General features: G+C 42.2%; 1 protein-coding gene across 1 annotated transcript in view; it reads left to right on the forward strand.

Moving 5' to 3' along the window:
- The window catches only part of syt7b (synaptotagmin VIIb), a 69,870-nt gene that overhangs the window by 33,744 nt on the left and 14,548 nt on the right, over window positions 1–21,578 (forward strand). Inside the window, exon 5 of the mRNA XM_037692691.1 lies at window positions 1,230–1,352. Coding sequence (XP_037548619.1) covers window positions 1,230–1,352 — 123 coding nt within the window. The remainder of the gene's footprint in view (window positions 1–1,229; window positions 1,353–21,578) is intronic.

Consider the following 21,578-nt stretch of genomic DNA (forward strand, 5'->3'; position numbering starts at 1 on the left):
TATAAATACTGTATATAATATATACAGTATATATAATATATACTGTATATATTATATATACTGTATATATTATATATATACAGTATATATAATATATACTGTTTTCATCAGCTGTTATTGTTTTTGTCTTATTTTGTCTATTCTGTATTTCTGTAAAGCACTTTGTGACATTATCTATGAAAAGTGCTCTATAAATAAAGTTGCCTTACTATAGACGGGCCTCCACTGCTTCTCAGCATGAAGTTTTAAATAATATACACGTAAAGAGTTTTGCAGAATTCTGGAAATGCTTTATTTTTCGACAGTAGCAACTTGAATCGATCATTTTGAAGCATGACCGAGTGGAAACAAAGAGTAGCGGCCGACAGGCGCCCATTTCCTGCTCGTTTGTGACTGTGACTTACAAGATTATTAGTGGGCAAACATTTTTAGCAAAGGGCACCAGCTGCAGAGCCTCTTTACTTCACGGTGCAGCAGACTTGAGTAAAAGTTGTTTGAAATGTTTCAGGCATGTTCAGAGAAACAAGTGAACCGGACACATTGAGTGATTTATTAAAGCCACTTCATTTTGATGAAACTTGTTGCTTTTCTGCCTGATTCTTTTAATAGAAAAGCTACGCAGCGGTAGAAACATAAAGACCTGTTCACATTGTCTCATCTTACTCCTCTTTTTTAGTTTCTCATTTTTTATTCTTTTTATTTGCAAACACAAGTAAAAAGTAAAACAAGCGTAAAACTTGGTTTGTAATAAATATTTGCAGTGAATGCTGATTTTCTTGATGGTTTTTGTTGCCTGATATTTTTGTTCTTATACTTACTAAAAAATTAAAGTTATTTTTGTTTTTCATTTATTTTTTTGCTGCTCTTTTAATTTGAATATTTTCACACACTGTGTTAGTGTTCAATAAAAACAGAAGAGAAACAGTTTCATGTGCAGTAGAGCTCTTGTTTACAGTTCAAGTGTTTAATCGTGTTTATTAAGGACGTTTGCATCAAATGCAGGTTTGGACAAGATGTGCACAGTCAAACTGAGATGTAGTTCCTGACCATGTGTGCCACCTCTCTCCCACTCTGTGTTTGTGCACAACATGAATGTGTGCTGGCTGCGGTGCTGTCACTGCCTGTTTGTGCGTGGTTTCGTTGTCGTCCCACCTCGTGTGTCCCTCGTCGTCGTGTCCTCATGCTGCACCGGTGTGGTCTGGTGATGCCTTGTTTGTCTGTGTGTCCAGTGAAGGGAAGATGGTTGTTCTGTCTCTAGCAATCGGGCTGGCTGAACAGGATGACTTTGCCAACCTCCCAGATCTTCAGGAGGCACCGACGAGCAAAGAAAATGAAACCACGCCAGAAAGAAGGTAAAAACAGAAAGAAAGAGGCGTGAATGTGAACAACACAAAGCTGATGAAACGCTGTATGGTCCACTGATCAGCCACATCATTAAAGCCTCGTGCTGTGTACTGAAGCCGCTCTGATGTGTTGGAAGTGGGACCTCCTCATGTGTCTTCTGGGTTGTGAGCGCTGCAGAGCTGGACCTCAGTAGATCGGGCTGTTGCTGCATCGCCTGAATGCTCATTCAAGTTCTGATTCTGAGAGTTGAAGGTGGAGGTTTGCACCGTCTGCGGTGTTCCTTAAGCAGTAGTGTAGCATGTTTCGGTTCTGTGAAGGAGTGGTGATGCCACGAGGTGTTCATGGTTTATTCAAAGTAACATTTGTGTTAATGTCAGGACTCAAAAGCTTCTCAAAGCATTTATTTAAAAAAAAAGTCTTCTTCTCACATGACAGTGGTTTAAATGTTGTGGCTGATTGGTTTTGTTGGGGAGATGTTTGTACTGCTGAGTGCTTTAAAGCTTTTTAATGAATGTCTGGATCAAACTGGGCAGAAGATGAGATTAAAACCAGTTTCCTGTTTGTAGGAGCCTCTGTGCTCGTCTGTGGTTTCTACAAGCAAACAGCTGCCACAACAGCACAACGAGTCAACAGTTGTTGTTTCTGTTGGCTGATTTAAAGTCCAGCACTATTATTCAAATGAGGAAATCAAATCACTTAAGTTTAATTGTGTTTAGTAACGCATTATTCCAGTCAGTAAAATAAAGTCATTATGTGTTAAATAAGGCTGATGCAGTTCAAACGTCTTCAACCATTAGATGCATGGACTCCCGTCCTTCATATATTCCAGTCATGGTGGCAACGTGGCCAGACTCACTCTGCAGAATGAAAATGAGCCCAGACACAAACCGCCCGAGCCCTAAACCACAGCTGAGTGGAAAACTGCAACACGTTACGGAGATACTTCTGATCTCAGCACTGGTGAGTCCGAGTGCGATCAAAACAAGATGGTTCCTTAAAGAACTGGACAAGTGCGCAGGGTTTTATTTAAAGTGTTTTTAATTTAATGCTCCATATTTGAAAAAGTCAGGACATTGTGTAACATGTAAATAAAAACTGGATTTGCAAATCTCATAAAACTAAGGTTTTTTTTTTTAATTACTGAAATCAAATTCAAAATGGGGCAGCACGGTGGTGCAACTGGTAGAGCTGCTGCCTCTCAGCGAGCAGGTCCCTGGTTCAAACCCCGGTCCAGGGGCCTTTCTGGGTGCAGTTTGCATGTTCTCTCCGTGCATGCGTGGGTTTTCTCCGGGTGCTCTGGTTTCCTCCCACAGACCAAAAACATGCATGTTAGGCTGATTGGTAACTCTAAACTGTCCCTAGGTGTGAGTGAGAGAGTGAATGGTTGTTTGTCTCGTTTGTCTCTATGTGTCCCTGTGATGGACTGGAGACCTGTCCAGGGTGTACCCCGCCCCTCGCACAGTGATTGCTGGACATGGGCACCAGCGACCCCCGTGACCCAAAATGGAATAAACGGGTAAAGAAAATGGATGGATGAAATTCAAAATGATCCTTTTTAAAAAGTGTCAAATGTCTTAGTTGCAACATTTGAAATGTGTACTATGTTTCAGTGTTAATAAAATACAGGTTTATTAGATTTGAATATTCTGCTTTTGTTGACATTTTCCAGCTGTTTTGGAACTGGTTTAGTATCATAAATACTCACGATAATCTTCTGTTGACACCACGGCACTGAAGCGTGAGCATCTAATTAAACTCTTTGTCATTAAAGCTCAAAAATCCCCAAAAACAAAAGAATCCTGTTTTGGTGTTTTTAGCTGAATGTCGTGTTCTTGTTGCTGCAGCTAATAATATTATTACACTAGTTGGGTTTCTCTCCTTTTCATTGGTGTCTCTATCATTTAGACTTTAACTAAAAAATCTCAGAGCATTTGATATTTTCCCCTTTGTGATAAGCCCCACTTGATAATTAGCCTGGTTTTGATTTCAGTATGACCACGTTCTCTCTCCAGATTGACTCTTGTGTCTCTGGTCCCACCCAGACCTTTGAAAGCTTGTCTGCCGCTCTTTACTGCTCTTTTGATCTTTCGAGTCGCAGGCGCAGGAGAAGAGCACCCTCATTATTTGAAAGTAAGATTCCTGACATGAAACGCTCGTCCAAAAATATGCTAAGTTCTGTGATGTAGCGTGATCTCGCAGCAGCAGTCGGAGGCTGACGCGCTCCCAGCTGCTGAACAAAGGACAGAACAGGCTCGTCTCTTATCGCATCAGTGTTCCAGAGATAAAGTGCTTAAAATGTGCTGCGCTGAGGATAACCGCAGGCACAGTTCTGCACAGGCAGCTCTACATGCATTCCTACAAACAGTTTTTGATAGTTGGGGGGGGGGGGATTACAATTCCATTAAATATCTGAAAACCTTTCAGCCGTGCACATGAGAGCGCTGTTCTAACTAGGTCATCTGTGAGTGAATGAGAAGTCTGCTGTGGATGAAGACAACATGATAAATGTGTTCCCTTGATGTTATTGCAACAATAATGTCTTTTTTTATTCTTTTAAATTGGGTTTAAAATATTTAAAGGTCAAAACGGGAGATGGAGATGGCCGTGTCCCACAGTCTCAGTGTTCGGAGTCTGTGAAGTTCTGAACTGTAATCGCTTTAGCCCAGAGGGCTCACGTTGTCCGAGTGGTCCAGAGTCCCTCCATAAGAGCTCTCCATCATCATCACCGTACGTCATCCTCACCCTGTGTCTCTGTAGTCACCTCCCTGCTCTGGTCTGCAGGCCTGATGCAGGTTATCTTCATGGAACCTGTGGCAGACTGTGCACGATGCAATGGGGTGAACCCGCCAAGATTACATGTGACAAAACCAGGAGCTGTCAGACACAGACAGAGAGACGGAGACGAGAGGAAACCTTTGCTCCCAGCATTCTGGAAGAATGTGCTGCAAGACAAAAATAGACACATCACTGGAGGTTTGGGGCTCTTTTGGTTTATAAAATGTAATCAGAAACTGCTTCGAGCACAAATGTCTAAAAATATCACATCTGTTCGTAGGAAAAATGGAGGAAAGAAAGAAAAGCTGGTGCGACGTTCAGGTGGGGAGTAAACACTGAGAACAGCCTGGAAACATGTTGTCACACGTGTAACATTATTTAGTCAGGTGGCAATTTTTAAAATTTAAACCGTTATTTTACCAGGCAAGAAATCCACTGAAATTATTAATCTCTTTTACAAGGATGTCCTGGGCAACGTGCACGGTGCAAACAAGCCACTACAAATACAGCAACAGTATTAAAATATTATAACAAAATATTCGGCAATAAGACATAAAACACAATGCAAGTTTTAAAAAAATATCATTCATAACTTTCTGAATACCTCAAAATGTACTTGGATTATCTCGCCATCTTGCTGTTTACTCCCTACCCTGTAGTTGTGGCTGCTGTAGGAACTGATGTCAATAAACTGAAGAAGAACATCACGTATGTGGGCTGTAAAGCCACGAGAGTGTGAAACGGTTCAAACGTCCCGGCGCGCAGCAGAGATCAGTTTTTACAGCAGATTAGTGTGAGTGATCGTTTTCACAGCGTGCTGACTCATTTGATCCATCGCTAATATGAACATATTAGTGCAACTTTATTGTGTTTTCAGCATTCAGCCACTCATTAATCCACATCACAGCTGCAAAGCAAATTATCAGCATGAATCATTACAGCCAAAGAATTTCCCTCGTTGGATGAACAACAAGCTCTGGTGGCCAACCGTTCTACTGCAGACATAACCACAACTAGATCTGTAATTGATAATTAACACTCATTATATCATTATAACAGCACATCTCTTTATTGTAAGATTTTTACTTGCAAGCTTGTTGTAACATTACATTTTAAACATTTTAACCAGTTTAATATAGCAATAATTAATAATAATCCTACAAAAATATTTGTTTAAATTGTATTTAACGCTCTCAGTACACAGTAAAAGTGATGATGGGGATATATTTACCACTGTGTTGCATCATTGTTTTTATTGAAACAACAATTATCACATTTATCACATTTTTATTTTCATAATGCAGATAAATAAATGAATGAATAATGCACCAAACAAAATTCAGTTTTTACTGAGTCTGCACTTTTCTAGAGTCATGCTCATGTAATACCTGCAGTGTAAATGCTCTGTGCTGTTCATGTTTGTGCTCTTTTTGTTGACTTTAGCTTTGTGTTGGTGGTTTGTCTTAGTAAAGCAATCTTAGTCAACTCAAAAACGTGCACGAGGAACATCAGTTTTACAGATATTGATATAAACTTGGAGTGTTAGTAGCTGAGACTGATCCCCAACATGCACTCCAAGCACTAACTGTGGAAGATCTGAGTTTGCCATCATTATTAGATTCAGCTCTGTTAGCTAAATATCTGCACTAAACAGATTTGATTGAAGCTTTCAGCAAGTAATCAATCACTGGGCGTACAACTACAGTTCAGTCTGAAATTGAGAAAAAATGTAATATTTTCTTACTTCTGTGATCCTGTTTGAGTCCTCACCTTTCCTCAAAAATGATCTGGAAATATGTTTTAGTAGAGTCTTGTTGAAGTTAATCTTACCTGCCCTGGTTTCGTTAAATTGCTGATTATGAGTGTTCATATAAATTTCAGAATCATCTGTTTTTTCTCATGTCTTATTTTCTTATCAGTGTTTTCTCCCTCTGTGTTAAATGGACCCACCTCTTCGTGTGCAGCTTCGTGTTATGCAAGTCAGTTTGGGTCACTGTGGTTGATCAGCCAAAGCCCCACGGTGGACTGGACAAAACCACCCACCTGCAGATAACAATGATGGAGACCCTGAGGCTGTTCGTGCTATCATCTTAGAAAGATGCTGCTGCATGCAGGGCCGCCTTTTAATGAGCTCAGAGATTCAGCCACACACAGAGAAATACATTTGAATAAACCCAAAAGAGTCCGCTGACCTGAGACAACATCCACTCTGAATGTTTAGTTTGTAAAACATGAAATGGTTTCTAACGTGGAGCACATCTGTTGGCCCCCATTCAGTCTGAGCCAACAATGAGTTCGTGCTGAGAGCGGACAGAGGATCACACAAGGATCCTCGTTCAACATAAAGCTGCCAGGGTGGCTGTAACTAACCAGCCTTTGGCTTCTACACATTGTAACTGTTCTACTCTGTTTAATTAGTTGTCATTAGTGCAGCTGCACAAGAAAAAATAAATGTTTAATTTAAAGTCTAGTATAACTTGGAGGAAAGCTCGTTGTCCACCACCTTTCATAGCAGACTTTTAACTGAGATCATCTTCTGAAGAGACGGGCTCGGCTACAGACGTTTTGGCCAAACCTGTAAAACTGATGGAGTTACACCATTTATGTGTTTGCTGAGGTTGATTAGCTGTGGTGGCCATCTTGAGTTGGGTTGACTCCAAAAGTTAATTTTGTTGTAGAAATATATCCAAGGATTACTTTCTGAGAATTTTATTAAAATACATCCAGTGGTTCATTCACTTCACCACTTGCTCTTGTCGAGGTCGGATGCTTTTCCCCTCCCTCTCCGCTTTGCTTTGCTGCTCTGTCTGTCTGTGAAACTGCTTCTGAGCCTCTCTACAAATCTTCCGAACCATAATTATGGACTTGATTTGATCAGTTGGTCCCTGAACACAATTGATAACATTTCTTTGAAGAGAAGACAGGCTTTAGGTGAGCCGATTTGCCCTGTTGGCACGCACGCAGCTGGATATCTCATCGACTTGGAAGACTTGATGATGTGTCTATCTCTGCTGCCATTTGTGTTTTTTAAGGACGCGTATTTAATAGGATTTATGATAACTGGTTCCTGCGTTTTGGATTTGTCTGGTTGCTGGTTTTATCCACAAACAAAGCAGTCATCGGCAGCAAATTTGGATCCGATCACGCTGTTTGCCTTTATGATGGCTTGGTTTGTGCCTTGAGTACCCAGACTCAAATGCTTTGGGCAGAATGGATCAGATCTCAAGGATTTTACTCAGACACATTCTTTTGGTGTGGCCATGTAATTTGGACATTTTGGAACCATTTGGACCGACACACACTCAAGGTAGATGTCATTAAGTTCTGCCTGTCCCAAAAACAACTGTGTGTTTCTCTGAATTTGGCTCCCTTGGCTGGCCTTGAAGGCCATCTTATCTGAATTTGCCTGGAGAACATGTGGTCTGATGCTCTGCCCCGCCCCCTCCCCCTACCATCCAGCAATTTCCAACTGATAACCAGAGGAAACCAGCTGATTAAACATTGTGTCATCATTTCTGGACTCTTGGATTCTCATAGACTTTGTCCTTGGCCATTCCCCGACATCCCTCGAGAATATTTATGGATCTCATCGAAGGGAACTGGTTAATTATTACATCCTTATCAGAACTCTTACAGTGTCCTCGAGTGCATCCACTCTCGTCGTCTACCCCCCCGCGGAATGTCTTTGTCACTATGTGCTTTATGTGCGAGGTGTTTTTTTAATATTAGTTTTTCTTCTCAGTCTAGAAGAAAAAGTTTTAAAGGAATGTTTTTGTCTCCAATTCCTACATGTGTCCAGTTTCACTACTTTTGTCTGTCTAAACAAATCTCACTTGTAAATGAGTCTTCGAGGCTCATTGTGATTTTTCTGTCTAAATGAAGGTTAAATGAATGAATGAATTCATCCTTTATTTTTACAAATTAGTCTCATTGAGCCTCGAGGACTCATTTACAGGAGAGACCTGTTTTAACAAGGAACACAGATGAGGTACAGACAACTACAGACAATCATAAAAACATAGAAAATTAAATGTTAATAAAATGAATTATGTTAAAACTAAACAAATGTAGTGGTTCATGAATTACAACTTTAAACTGGAAAAAGTTGAAACAATGCTTTTCTTTGTAAATGCCAAAGTTTTAAGTGTAGGCACCATCCAGTGTGTAGTGCTCAGAATGTGTGTTGTGAATGACTCTCAGCTACTACCACACCAGATGTCATTATCTATAAAAATGACTGAGTTATAAACCCAAGCATACATCAGGTCTGACTTTGATGTCTATGCAGAGCTTTGATCTTGTGGTTTTTCAGCGCTCTCTGAGCTGCACATGGCAACACGGTGCTGTATTCATCAAGCAGAAAGTTTTAGTCACCCCTTTTCCAGCTGACATATCTGACATTTTCAACTGTGTGTCTGAACCAGCAATCACAGAACACACCTAATGACTCTCCTGGCTGGCCACCAGACCCCAATGTAAGCGTTTAGGACCAGCAGCAGCTCCAGAGGTGGAGGAAAAAAGATTGGACAGAAAAGCGATGTAGGTCAACACAAACGAGATGTATTTAAAAAAAACTGTAAGGAAAACGTCTGGAGCTCGTTCCCCTGTTTCTTCATGTGGCTGTGAGCTGATTTAAGATGGGCCATGAAAGAAAAGTGAAAGGGGCGTCACAGAAAGTGACCGTGATCAGCGCTCCATGTCAATGTTTGAATGGAATTGATTGCATTGCCAGTTTTGAAAGGGGTCAGATGTTGCTTTATGTTCTCTCACTTCCCTCTTTATGCATAAATTCACTAAAACAACTACGCCCAGTGCATTAATCTCAAGAGGGCTGGGATAGTCTGTTATGGGAGAATCCAGCCAGTCCATGGGTAGAGATGGCTCCATTTGTTGTTTTAGCCTGCATGCTGGGGGGGCGACCGAGTGATTTGTCCCTGCTGAAGGAGAGTGCTGAGTGGACCGACACTGAAGCCTGGGCCTCATCCATCATAAGACTTGGAACCCAGATTGTATTTCATGGCCTCCTAGGGCGAGTCTAGTGTTTGATCAGCAAGACCCAAGTGCAGCGTGTTTATGGAGACGGTTCTTTTGGTAACACTCATCCCTCATGTTCCCACCCGTCCATCCACTTCCCCATCCATTCAGCCCTCTTGAATTTCCCTGTTGCAGCTTCCATTTTGTCTCCCCCATCACTGCTCATCTAAACCGTCTTTTCCTGAGGGTGTGGACTGGCGCTGTGCTGGGATGATGTCACATGAGTGCTCCCCTGTCAGTGTCAGTGACTGTCAGCTTGGCCTGACGCTTCATCTCTAAACATTCAACGAGGAATGAGATTGCTCTGTAGACAGTTTTGTTGCAGTGCTTCTTTGTGTATTTGCTCAGTCTGTTTGGCTCGACATATTAAAACTGAGTTTCTACTAAAATAATCTTAATTTATGCCCGTTTAGTTCACCTACATTATAAGGAAGTTTGTTTTATAGGTATGTCCACATAAATTATGAAAGCACAACAAATGTTCTGAATCTTTTTGACATTTTTCTCACATTACGCAAGATAGGATTATTTTGGCTTCACTCATAGAGGGTGATATCTGAACGTTGGGGGGTCATGAACTTAAGTAATGTTCACTTGAGTTTTAAAATCCAATTCCTTCAGGTGTTGGAGTTTAACTCGAGAAAAATTGTTGTACACAAAAGACTTTGAGCATGAGCAAAAGAATCCTCCCATTCTGTGGAGCTATTACATCCATCCATCCATCCATCATCTTCCTCTTGTTCTGGACTCAGGTCTCGGGGGCAGCATCTTGAGCAGAGAGGTCCAGACATCTTTCCACAGCCTCTTCCAGCTCTTCTGGGAGGACTCCAAGGTGTTCCCATACTAACAGAGACGTAGTCTCTCCAGAGTGTCCTGAGTCTTCCCCGGGGTCTCCTCCCAGTCGGACATGCCCAAAGCATCTCCCTGGGGAGGAGTCCAGGGAGCATCCTTACCAGATGAACCTCCTCAACTGGCTCCTCTGGATGTGGAGGAGCAGAGGTTCTACTGAGTCTCTCCTGATAACTGAACTTCTCCCCCTGTCTCTGAGGGAGAGTCCAGCTACCCTGCAGAGGAAACTCATTTCAACCTCCTGGATCCACAATCTCATTCTTTCAGTCTCTACCAGAGTTCAGGACCAGAGGTGAGGGGAGGAACGTAGACTGACCAGTAAACAGAGAGCTTTGTCTTACAGCTCAGCTCCCTCTTCACCACAACGGACCGGTACAGAGTCCACAATACTGCAGACGCTGCACCAATCCATCTGTCAATCTCACGCTCCATTCTTCACTTGTGAACAAGAACCTGAGATACTTGAACTGCTCCACTTGAGGCAGAACCTCACCCTCGTCCTGACGAGAACAATCCACCCTTTTCCAGTTGAGGACCATGGCCTCAGATTTGGAGGTGCTGGTTCTCATCTCAGCTGCTTCACACTCGGTTGTGAACCCCTCCAGTGAGAGCTGAAGATCACGGCACGAAGACGCCAACATCATCTGCAAAGAGCAGAGATGAATCCTGAGGCCACCGAACTGGACTCCCTCCATCCCCTGGCTGCACCGAGAAGTTCTGTCCATAAAAACAAAAAAGATTAAATGGTGTCATTTGGACCAGTTTCTTTAAGTGAGAAATGTTTCATCCCCCATCCAGAGGACTTCCTCAGTCTTCGGCCTGCCAACCAGATCTGTCCCATGAGTAGCCTTCACTGCTGTGTTTCAAGACAACCTCTTGTTGGACTCTCAGAAGCTTTTAACACATTCAAACACACCCATCCAAAACAATCAACCATCGTGTACAACAATCAAATGTTTTAGGCCAGATGACCACTTGCTACTCACAGAAACAGCCTGAGGACAACCAAGGTCAAAGTGGTTCAGAAAACTACTCAAAACCTGCAACTCTAGTTGCTTGGTCACAAAACCTCAGAATTCAGTTACTTCACAGTAACTAAGTAACTAACTTCACAGTTCTTCACTTTAATCACCATCTTCAAACGTAAATATGCACAAAACATAATTTGTACATGCATTGTAAAGGAAAATATTAGAACAATGTTGCTTTGACAGTGCTTCTCACTTATCTATTCACACAAGCTCTGCTGGATTTAAAAAAATAACTATTTTAATCCTTGTGTCTTTTACTGAAATGACTTGACTTTTGATACACCGCATCAAACTGAGAGGAATGAAGCTTGTGCCTCACATTTATTCAGTTTTATTCAACACTGAGAATAACAAACAACACGGGACATAGGAGAAGATAAAATGTTTCTATGTTGTCCTTTGGGATTGTGTAATGACCCCCTTTGTCCAATTTCTACAGAAGATGGCTTTAAATTCAGGATTTTTGAGCTCTGGAGTGTCAGCTTGACTTTACTCTTCAGGGAAACTGCTTGTCTGTGGGTGTGCTCGTTTGTTTTGTTTAAAGACCTGCTAGCAGTTTATTTGCATTTCCCTTATTGGAAAAATGGAAATTAACAAAGAGCAGAGCTTGAATTAGTCGGATGATTCACAATAATCTGCCAAGGGGAGAAGGTAAGTTCGCTGTTGCACATTTCTCTTTCTCGCCCATTGCTTGTCAGGACTACAGCGTCTGCGTTGCATCTTTCTTGACAGCATGTTTTCTGCAGGAGTGGACAGGCACAGTGGTCTGTGTGGTGCAGGACTGTGGGAGTTTGTAGAAGTTCAAGCATCAGGCAGTCAAAGACTGTTTCAAAGTCGTCTTGAACATTTAGTCCATTTGGCTTGAGGGCATATGTACAGTACATATATATGTACTGTACATATATGTACAGTATATATATGCACTGTATTATATATATAAGAAATTTCCTTAGATTTTACTGGCCTATTTTGAAAACTTGTGTTGCCATGGTTACTGCAGTCCTGTGTAAAATGTATGGTGGTAGCGAGTACTACCTTAAGTGGGGGCACATATTTCAGTAGTCATAGCTACATCAGTCTCTAAAGAATGAATTATGTAACTGGTGTTATGTTTTAGACGAGATAGCCACTGGCAGGCTGAAAAGGGGGAAACTCACAGCTGCAGACCTGACTGAAAAATGTTGGATTGTATACCTGGATTATTGAGCATGGACTTTGTTGTTTTCAACCAGTTTGGCAAGACTGTCAACAAGGAAGAGGGCCGGCAATGGAGGAGGGGCATACCAAAGAGACCATCTTATCACAAGCAGAACTGGTTTGTTCCACTTTGGAGTAAGATGTTGGGGGAAGAATCAGTTTTGTTGTGTTTCCTTGACTGATGAAGCCTTCTGGATCGAAGGCGAAACGTTTCAGCACAAAAAAAGAAACTGTCCAGATGACCTGACTGAAAAATGTTGGATTGTATACCTGGATTATTGAACATGGACTTTGTTGTCACAGCTGAAGACATTTAGCTTCTGTTTTTAAATTTCCAAGTTCAACCCTTTAGGAGATCCACTGTCCATATTTATTAAAACTATTTAGTAATTACAAACATGTTCATTCTAGGTCTGATTGTGACAATAAATAAAAAAATATCAGCTGTTTGTTAAAATTAGCTGACTTTAAATATGAGGAACATGTTTTCAGGTAAAATTCCATTTATGTACCTCTGCAAACTAGAAAAAGGAAAACTCATTTGAGAACTCGTTAAACGTCAAACATTCCTTAGAAGAATGATTCGTGCCTGCCAGCTGTCATGCCAGAGTTTTAAGCTAGAATCCAGTTATGTTGAGAAATGACAGCTGTAGACATTTTTTGTCAGACCTTGAATCTAACGCAATATCACAAAATGCCACGCTCAGCGATGTTGTGAATGACTTTCAGTGACTACTACATTAAACCTTAGCTCTGTCTGTAAAACTGATTGAGTTAGAGCCTTTTTTGTTTGACTCTTGATTTGCTGTGATGGCCAACTTGAATTAGTTAACCAGCTGTAGCTGTACGTTCACTGAATATTTACTGAGAGTTTCATTAAAATCCATCAAGTGATTCATGATGTATTTTGTTATCAGATCAAAATGGACTCCAACAGTTCAAGTTTTAATCCTAATTGTTTTTAATGAGTAGCATCTGTGCAGGAGGCATCCTAATCAGATGCCCGAACCTCCTCAACTGACCCCTTTTAATGCGAAGAAGCAGCGGCTGTACTCTGAGCTCCTGCCGGATGACGTAGCTCCTCACCTCGTCTCTAAGGCTGAGCCCGGCCACCCTATGAAGGAAGCCCATTTAAGTCCGAGACTTGGATCTTTTGGTCATGATCCAAACCTCATGGCCACAGGTGAGGGGTGGAACGTAGACAGACCAGTAAATAGAGAGCTTTGCCTTTCGACTCAGCTTCACCGTGATGGACCAAAGCAACACCCTTAGTACCGAGGATGAGTCCAGAAGACCAGGTGTCCAGGAGGATGCCTCCCTTTGGAGTTTTTTGGGCACATCCCACTGATAGGAGGCTCCAGGGAAGACCCCGAACTCGCTGGAGGGATTTTGTGTCTTCTCTGACCTGGGAACATCTCAGGGTCACTTCACCACTTGCTCTTGCCGAGATCGGATGCTTCTCCCCTCTTTGCTTTGTTGCTCTGTCTGTCTGTGAAACTGCTTGTGAGCCTCTCTTGCATCTTCCGAACCATAATTATGGACTTGTTCTGACCAGTTGGTTCCTCAACTCAATTTACAACATTTCTTCAAGAGAAGACAGGCTTTAGGCGAGCCGATTTGCCCTGTTGGCATGCACGCAGCTGGATATCTCATCGACTGGAAGACTTGATGATGTGTCTCTGCTGCCATCTGTGGATTTTAAGGGCGCATATTTAATTGGATTTACGATAACTGGTTTCTGCTTTTTGGATTCTGCTGGTTGCTGGTTTTATCTACAATCAAGGAAGTAGTCGGCAGCAAATTTGGACCCGATCATGCTGCTTGCCTTTATGATGGCTTGGTCCGTGTCTCGTGTACCCGGACTCAAATGCTTTGGGCTGAATGGATCAGATCTTGGGGATTTTACTCGGTCACGTTCCATCGGTGTGGCCATGTAATGTGGACATTTCGGAACCGAGTGGACCAACACAGACTCAAGGTAGATGTCATTAAGTTCTGCCTGTCCCCAAAACAACTGTGTGTTTATCTAAATTTGGTTCCCATGGCTGGTCTTGAAGGCCATCTTATCTGAATTCACCTGGAGAACATGTGATCTGACGCTCACCACCCCCTCCCTGAGGAATTTCCAACTGATAACCAGATGAACCAGCTGAATAAACTCGTGTCATCACTTCAGGACTCTTGGATTCTCATAGACGTTATTCTTGGCCATTTCTCAACATACCTCGAGAATGTTTATGGATCTCACTGGAGGACATTGATTGATTATTACATCCTATCAGAACTCTTACAGTGCCCTCGAGAGCATCTATGATCATTGCTGACCGCTCTCGTCTCCCCCGTCTGCAGAATATCTATGTAAATACGTGCTTGTTTGTGCGAGGTGTTTTTTTCAATATTAGAGGTTTTTCTCAGCCAAGAAAAAGTCTGATATGAATTTTTCCACCTCCAACTCCAACATGTGTCCAGTTAACCACTTTATTGTTTGTCCAAACAGGTCTCACTTGTAAATGAGTCTTCGAGGCTCAATGTGATTTATCTGTTTAAATAAAGATTGAATGAATGAAAAGGGTCCCCCAGAACGAGCTGGGAAATGTTACTGGTGAGAGGGATGTCTGGATTTCTGTCTTGGATCTGTTACCTCCATGACCAGACTACAGATATTTGGTAGAAGATGGACATGAAGATGTTGAGTAGCATCTGACGTATGTGTTGTAAATTAATTTTAGCTATAGCCACATCTAGTTTTAGCACAAATAAATTTGTTTAAAATTATAAACCCAACAAAATCATAGACGTTATTGTGTTTTCTAAGGTCAGCTGGCTGTTTACCATTTTCAATTAATAGCCTCCAAAATTAATCAGTTGTAGATGCATCCAATGATTATTTTCTAAAAGATTCAATAAAATGTGTCGTGTGGTTCATTCAATACTTTTCTAACAGACGGAATTGATTCAAACTAGTTAACTACAAAATTTTAAACACATTTCTTACACAATCTGTGAGTTCACCAGATTTTTTATCACTAACTGTAAAATTGACTGATTTATATTGATACTTGTGTTTTTAGGTTAGTTAGCTGTGGAAACCATCTTGAATCGGGTTAATTAAAAAAGTTAATGAGTTGTAAATGTACACCACAGGTATTAACAGAAAGACACTTGAATACACAGATACAGACAGAAACATCACCGTGTTGCGGCTGCAGGCGATGAAGATGCAGCCTGAGCTTTCTGCCTGCGTATAAACTGGGGTGCACATTTTGATAGTGAGTAAATATGTAAATTTATACGCATGGATGGACTCTCTTCACTACCACAGCCACTCGCTTTATGTCCTATGAACCATTACTGTCGACATTTGTGATTCGGTGATTTTCTGTGCTGCATAGACAGGTCTGTATTTATATTTTGTGTCATATGCTCATGATTGTGTAGCCGCTATGGGAATCACGTGTCACAGCTGCACATCTATGGGTCAATACATTGGTCATATTGAGTAAAGACGTGCATCAGCTGCAGTCAAATGCATCTGAATTTTTCAGGATCAAAGGCATTATGTCTTTACATTTCTCTGTTCACGTTAATAAATATGATCAATAAAGTATTATTAAATGTGTTTGAATGGAAAGATGAGTGAAAATGTACAGCTGTGCTTGTGTGAGTCTGTTGATTCAAGGGTCGTGCTGCTGGTTTGGCGGAGCTGACACAAAGCCACTTCCTCCCACAACAAAAGCATTTACAGTGGACCGAACCAGCTGACAGGCACATATTACGTCCTATTCAATCAAAGTAAACAATGCCCCGGCTGTGTAGCTGAGCTTCGGTGGCTCCGTTGTAAACGGCTCAGGCTGTTCATACACTGGGTGGATGGCGCTGTCGTAACATCCACCAGGTCCAAACCTTGTAGGTTTGTTGGTATGAGGTTTGTCGTGTCTGTGGTTGAAAACAGATGTTTGGAAAAGAAGCACAGGTGACAGGTTAACATGCAGACTAACATTTACAGAAAGATTTCAAAGGGGAGGAAAGACAGAGGCCACTGACAATCTTGGAATGGAACAGCAAAACTAAAAACTATAACTCTATTTCAGGTTTAATTTAATGTTTTAATGCATTTTGTTGTCATATGAAGGCTATTTGAAAAATACTGTGATATGGGAGTAAAGGATTGACCTTCTGGAATAAGCGTACTTCATTTTTTAACTAAATTAACAACTGAGAACAGCACAGTCACTACACAGTTCATGTAACCTCGGTCCCTTCTCTTTTAAAATTATAACTAATTTAAAATATGCGTGTGACTTTGTGAGACTCTGCATTCTGATGTACTAGTGTTGGCTTAATGCATCAAATGTATTTATTCTGTTCAATTTGGACATGCCTTTATTTAGGACAACTGTCTTTCAAGGACTGGATTCATACAAATAAACTACTAAACGTTAAAAATAAGTGTTTGTAATGCTTATGGGTTTCTACTAGTCCTGAATAGCCGGGGGGTGGGGGGAATAGAAATCTACAACAAACAAAAGCTCAGAACTCAGGAGGATACGACTTTCTGGCCAAGAGAGACAACAACTTTAATGGGGTGGCCATTGCCCGCGTGGACACCTCTTGGTAGTGCCCCTGGGCATAATGGGCTTCAGATCTTTTTACAGCCTTGTTTAATGTTTAGTGAAGCAATAAAAAATAAAGTGTCGTATATTAGCAGCCAGAATGATTTTAAACACACAGATTATTAAAGAACCAACAATGTCAAAACTTTAGCTGCAACATTAGCTGTATTAGCTGCAGAGATGGTTTTTGCTGTTGTTTGTTTTTGATTTATGTAAAATTACATTTTTGTCTTCAGTTCTTTGTAAAAAAAAAAAAAACAATAATAAAGTTTTCATCAAACTAGTAGCCAGATAATTTTTTATCTCTGAGCTGTTTCTGAAACATCTTAAAATAAGAGAAACAGCACTTCAGTTGTGGACAAAAGAAACTATCTATCCATCATCTTTACCTGCTTCTTCCCTTTCTGATCACTGGTGCCCATATCCAGCGGTCACTGTGTGAGAGGCAGGGGACATCCTGGACAGGTCTCCAGTCCATCATAGGGACACATAGAGACAAACGAGACAAACAACTATTCACTCTGTCTGCGCCACCAAAATAAACTAAGTACTCTGATTTTACAGCGATGGAAAGGAAGGAAATGAGGAAAAAGTGCTTGTGTTTTGTGGATCCCTGGATGAACTGTGTATAAATATGTTCAGTCACTGCGGGTGATACATCTTTGGTAATCTCTTGTTTTAAACTGGCTGGTGCTGAGACGGTAGCTTTGCCAGCAGACCCTGTTCATTGTTCCACCAATCAACCTCGTTCAAATCGCTCAAACACGAGAAGGCACTATTGGATCACAAACTAGTTTTAACAGATTGAGCTTTGATTTAAACTTAATGCACACAGATTGAAATTAAAATGTCAGAAAGAAAGCTGCATTATATACTTTGTATGTTAGGAGGAGAGAAGAGGAGCTACGTCTTTAGCATCTTAGCTTAGCAGTAACTGTGACGCTTTGAGACTGCAGGTGTAAGAGACGCTGTGTGTTCAGGTGCATTAAAGTTGAAATGTCTTTAAAACCAGGGATGGGGCCGATCCAGTATCGGTATACCGACCCTGGATACCAGCATAATTTACGTATCATATTTTCTGATCCAACCTGCCGATATTTCCAATCCATGATGTATGTCTGTGGTTGCGCTGCACGTTTGCTTCAAACTATGGAATGGATTTCCTGAACGGAGGCGTGTCTCATGAACCCAGAGTAATAAGACCCGTCTCACATTCAGGAAATCCAGTTCATAGTTTGCAGCAGCTACAACGTGAGGACTGAGTTAGCAGCACTGTGGCTAACAGCTAACAAACTTTTCATCTAAACATGTCCGCTGTGTGGAAGTATTTTACACTAAACACCACAAAACAAGACAGCAACGTGCAATGTCTGCAGAGCCATAGCACCACATTAAACCACGGTCAAGTTAGTTTTACGTTGGACATTCGAGCTCCGGGGCTTCAGCGGTCTGTTATTTTTGTTCAGTCCGGAGAAGGCAGTCTGATTTCGGTCAGCCACGCTCAGTCTGACCCACTCAGTGTCCGTGTCGGAGGAGGGGCAGACTGAGCGTGGCTGACCGAGATCAGACTGCTTGCTGCGGATTGAACAAGAAAAACACATCGCTGAAACCCCGGAGCTCAAATGTTTACTGAGAAGTTGCTAAACTTCATCATAATTAATGAACAACCACTATCAGTTGTAGAAAACGAAGGATTTCTCAGCTTGATTCTTGCAGCCAAGATACAGTTTACCCTCCAGGAGATATTTATCAGTACAACAGTAGACAATCATAACTCCTCCCATGCCCGAGTTTTTGCCTCAGCGACCACCCGAGCTGCATGTTGCTTGGACTGCCGGTACCCATCAGCTGCTTCCGGGGTCCCACAGTCCAAAAAGGCCAGATAGGACTCCTTCTTCAGCCTGACAGCATCCCTCACCGACGGGTGTCCACCATCAGGTTCGAGGGTTGCCGCCGCGACAGGCACGACAACCTTGCAACCACAGCTCTGGTAAGCCGTCTCAACAATAGAGGCACGGAACATGGTCCACTCAGACTCAATGTCCCCCACCTCCCCCGGAACATGTTCGAAGTTCTCCCGGAGGTGGGAGTTGAAACTCCGTCTCACAGGAGACTCTGCCAGACGTTCCCAGCAAACCCTCACAATACGTTTGGGTCTGCCAGGTCTGACCGGCATCCTCCCCAACCATCGGAGCCAACTCACCACCAGGTAGTGATCAGTGGAAAGCTCCGCCCCTCTCTTCACCCGAGTGTCCAAGACATGTGGCCGCAGATCAGATGAGCTGAACTGCAGCCTAGAGTGTCCTGTTGCCAAGTGCACATATGGACACCCTTATGCTTGAACACGGTGTTCGTTATTGACAATCCATGACGAGCACAGAAGTCCAACAACAGAACACCACACGGGTTCAGATCAGGGGGGCCGTTCCTCCCAACCACACCCCTCCAGGTCTCACTGTCATTGCCCACGTGAGCATTGAAGTCCCCCAGCAGAACAAGGGAGTCCCCAGGAGGTGCACTTTCTAGTACCCCCTCCAAGGACTCCAGACAGGGTGGATAATCTGATCTGCCGTTTGGTGCATAAGCACAAACGACAGTCAGAACCCGTCCCCCCACACGTAGGCGGAGGGAGGCCACCCTCTCATTCACCGGGGTGAACCCCAACACACAGGCACCAAGTTGGGGGGCAATAAGTACGCCCACTCCTGCTCAGCGCCTCTCACCAGGGGCAACTCCAGAGTGTAAGAGTGTCCAACCCCTCTCAAGGAAACTGGTTCCAGAGCCCGAGCCATGCGTAGAGGTGAGTCCGACTATTTCTAGCCGGAACCTCTCAGCCTCACACACCAGCTCAGGCTCCTTCCCCACCAGTGAGGTGACATTCCACGTTCCAATAGCCAGCTTCTGTAGCCGAGGATCAGACCGCCAGGGTTCCCGCCCTCTGCCACCACCCATCCCATATTGCACCCGACCCCTTTGGCCCCTCCCACAGGTGGTGAGCCCATGGGAAGGGGGGACCCACGTCTCCTCCTCGCCGAGCTCCATGGGTAAAAGCCCGGCCGCCAGGCGCTCGCCCCACCTCCAGGCCTGGCTCCAGAGTGGGGCCCCGGTGACCCACGTCCGGGCGAGGGAACATCAAGTCCATTTCTTTTTACTCATCATATAATTTAAAATAATTAATTATAAATAAAAATTCCATGCTGATGGTGCGGCTCATCCATCAATCAACCAACTGTGTGTCATGTCCAATCTTACTTTGAAAAACCGCTATAGAGCCAGTCTGCGAAGAACGAACCGTGAAGTATTCAGGGACAGTACAGTGATTTTTCTTTTCTTTTGTTTCTTCGGTGTCCTGAGATGACTTCCGTTGTGACTTGGCACTGTATAACTACATTGAAATTGAATTGAAATACTCTTCATGACATTGCAATGAAGACCTTTAAATGCTTCTGAGATTGTCACATCGGAAACCGTTTTATTAAACAGCTGTTTGTTTTTTGGTTGAAATCACTTATGTCATTTGCATGGGACATGTTTCTGAATATTCTCACCTCCAAAAACTGAAGAAACATATAAAACAAAACAAATTTATTCAGATGATGTTTTAATCATCTTGAAATATTATGAACATGCGTTTCATCCAAATTGTGAATAAGTTATATTTGTATATGTCGCTCGTATTTTATCCAAGCAGCATCTGCTTCCCTCTACAAACTGTCAGCTCTACGAACTGCCTTTATTCGGTATGCAAAGTATTTCTGCGCTACATTAAAATAATAAAGAGGATCAGGTCAAGACTTATAAGGACATAATGGAACAAAAGACAAAATGGACATGAGTTGAGCAGAAACCTGAGAAGATTCAAAGATTGCATGATTTTTTATTTCGCTTCAATAAAGACCGGCCGTCCAAATGAACATATAATAAAATCACTTGTACTGCACCGTTTGCAGAATTTTCAAGTTAAATAAAAGTTGAAATTCTTCAAATGTTGTAGGAAACTACAAATGTTAATCTCTAAATCCTTAAATACCTCTGGATGAATTTTTGTAAAAAGTGTTTTATTTGTAAAAGAGCTTGTTTACAAAAGTATAAAGAGCAATAAGAGCACCGGTGTGGATCAGATTGGGATATTCTTAGATTTTAGAAATAAATTAAATTTTGATGCAAATCTTTAATAATAAAAATAACATCAAGATTTGTCAGTCAGTTATTTCACTAAAAATAACTTGGAGGTTATGGTAAACTAAATGATGTGTTAGTTGCGGGGGTTTCCAGCCACACAAAGGAAAAAGCACTTGTTAACACGTTATGGCATGCTGTGTAATCATCTAGTCAAGTTGCTGGCAGAGGGTGTTGTTACTGTCGTTATTTAAGGAAACACGCTGCTCCCTCATGTGTCAGCCCGGGTGGAGATGGAAGCGATAATTAGCATCACTTTTGATTTGCTGAAGAAAAGATTCTGTGAAGTTTCAGATGTCTTCATTAGTAGATATCTGTGAAGGTATTTGAAACAGAGGCCTCTGTAGTTCAAACTGTCGGTCCTGCATTGTTGGTCTCTGACCTGCAGATCACAAGAAATCAACTCTGAGTGACGAATCAGTTCTTTTCCTCTTCCAAACAGTGCCCCCCACCCCCCACCCCCCACCCCCCACCCCCCTGTTTGTGTGGTTGTGTGTTGTGTTTGTGTGGTTGTGTGTTGTGTGTTTGTGTGTTGTGTGTTTGTGTGTTTGTGTGT

The sequence above is a fragment of the Nematolebias whitei genome, chromosome 2, assembly GCF_014905685.2.
Source record: "Nematolebias whitei isolate Nwh7 chromosome 2, NemWhi1, whole genome shotgun sequence".
NCBI lineage: Eukaryota > Metazoa > Chordata > Actinopteri > Cyprinodontiformes > Rivulidae > Nematolebias > Nematolebias whitei.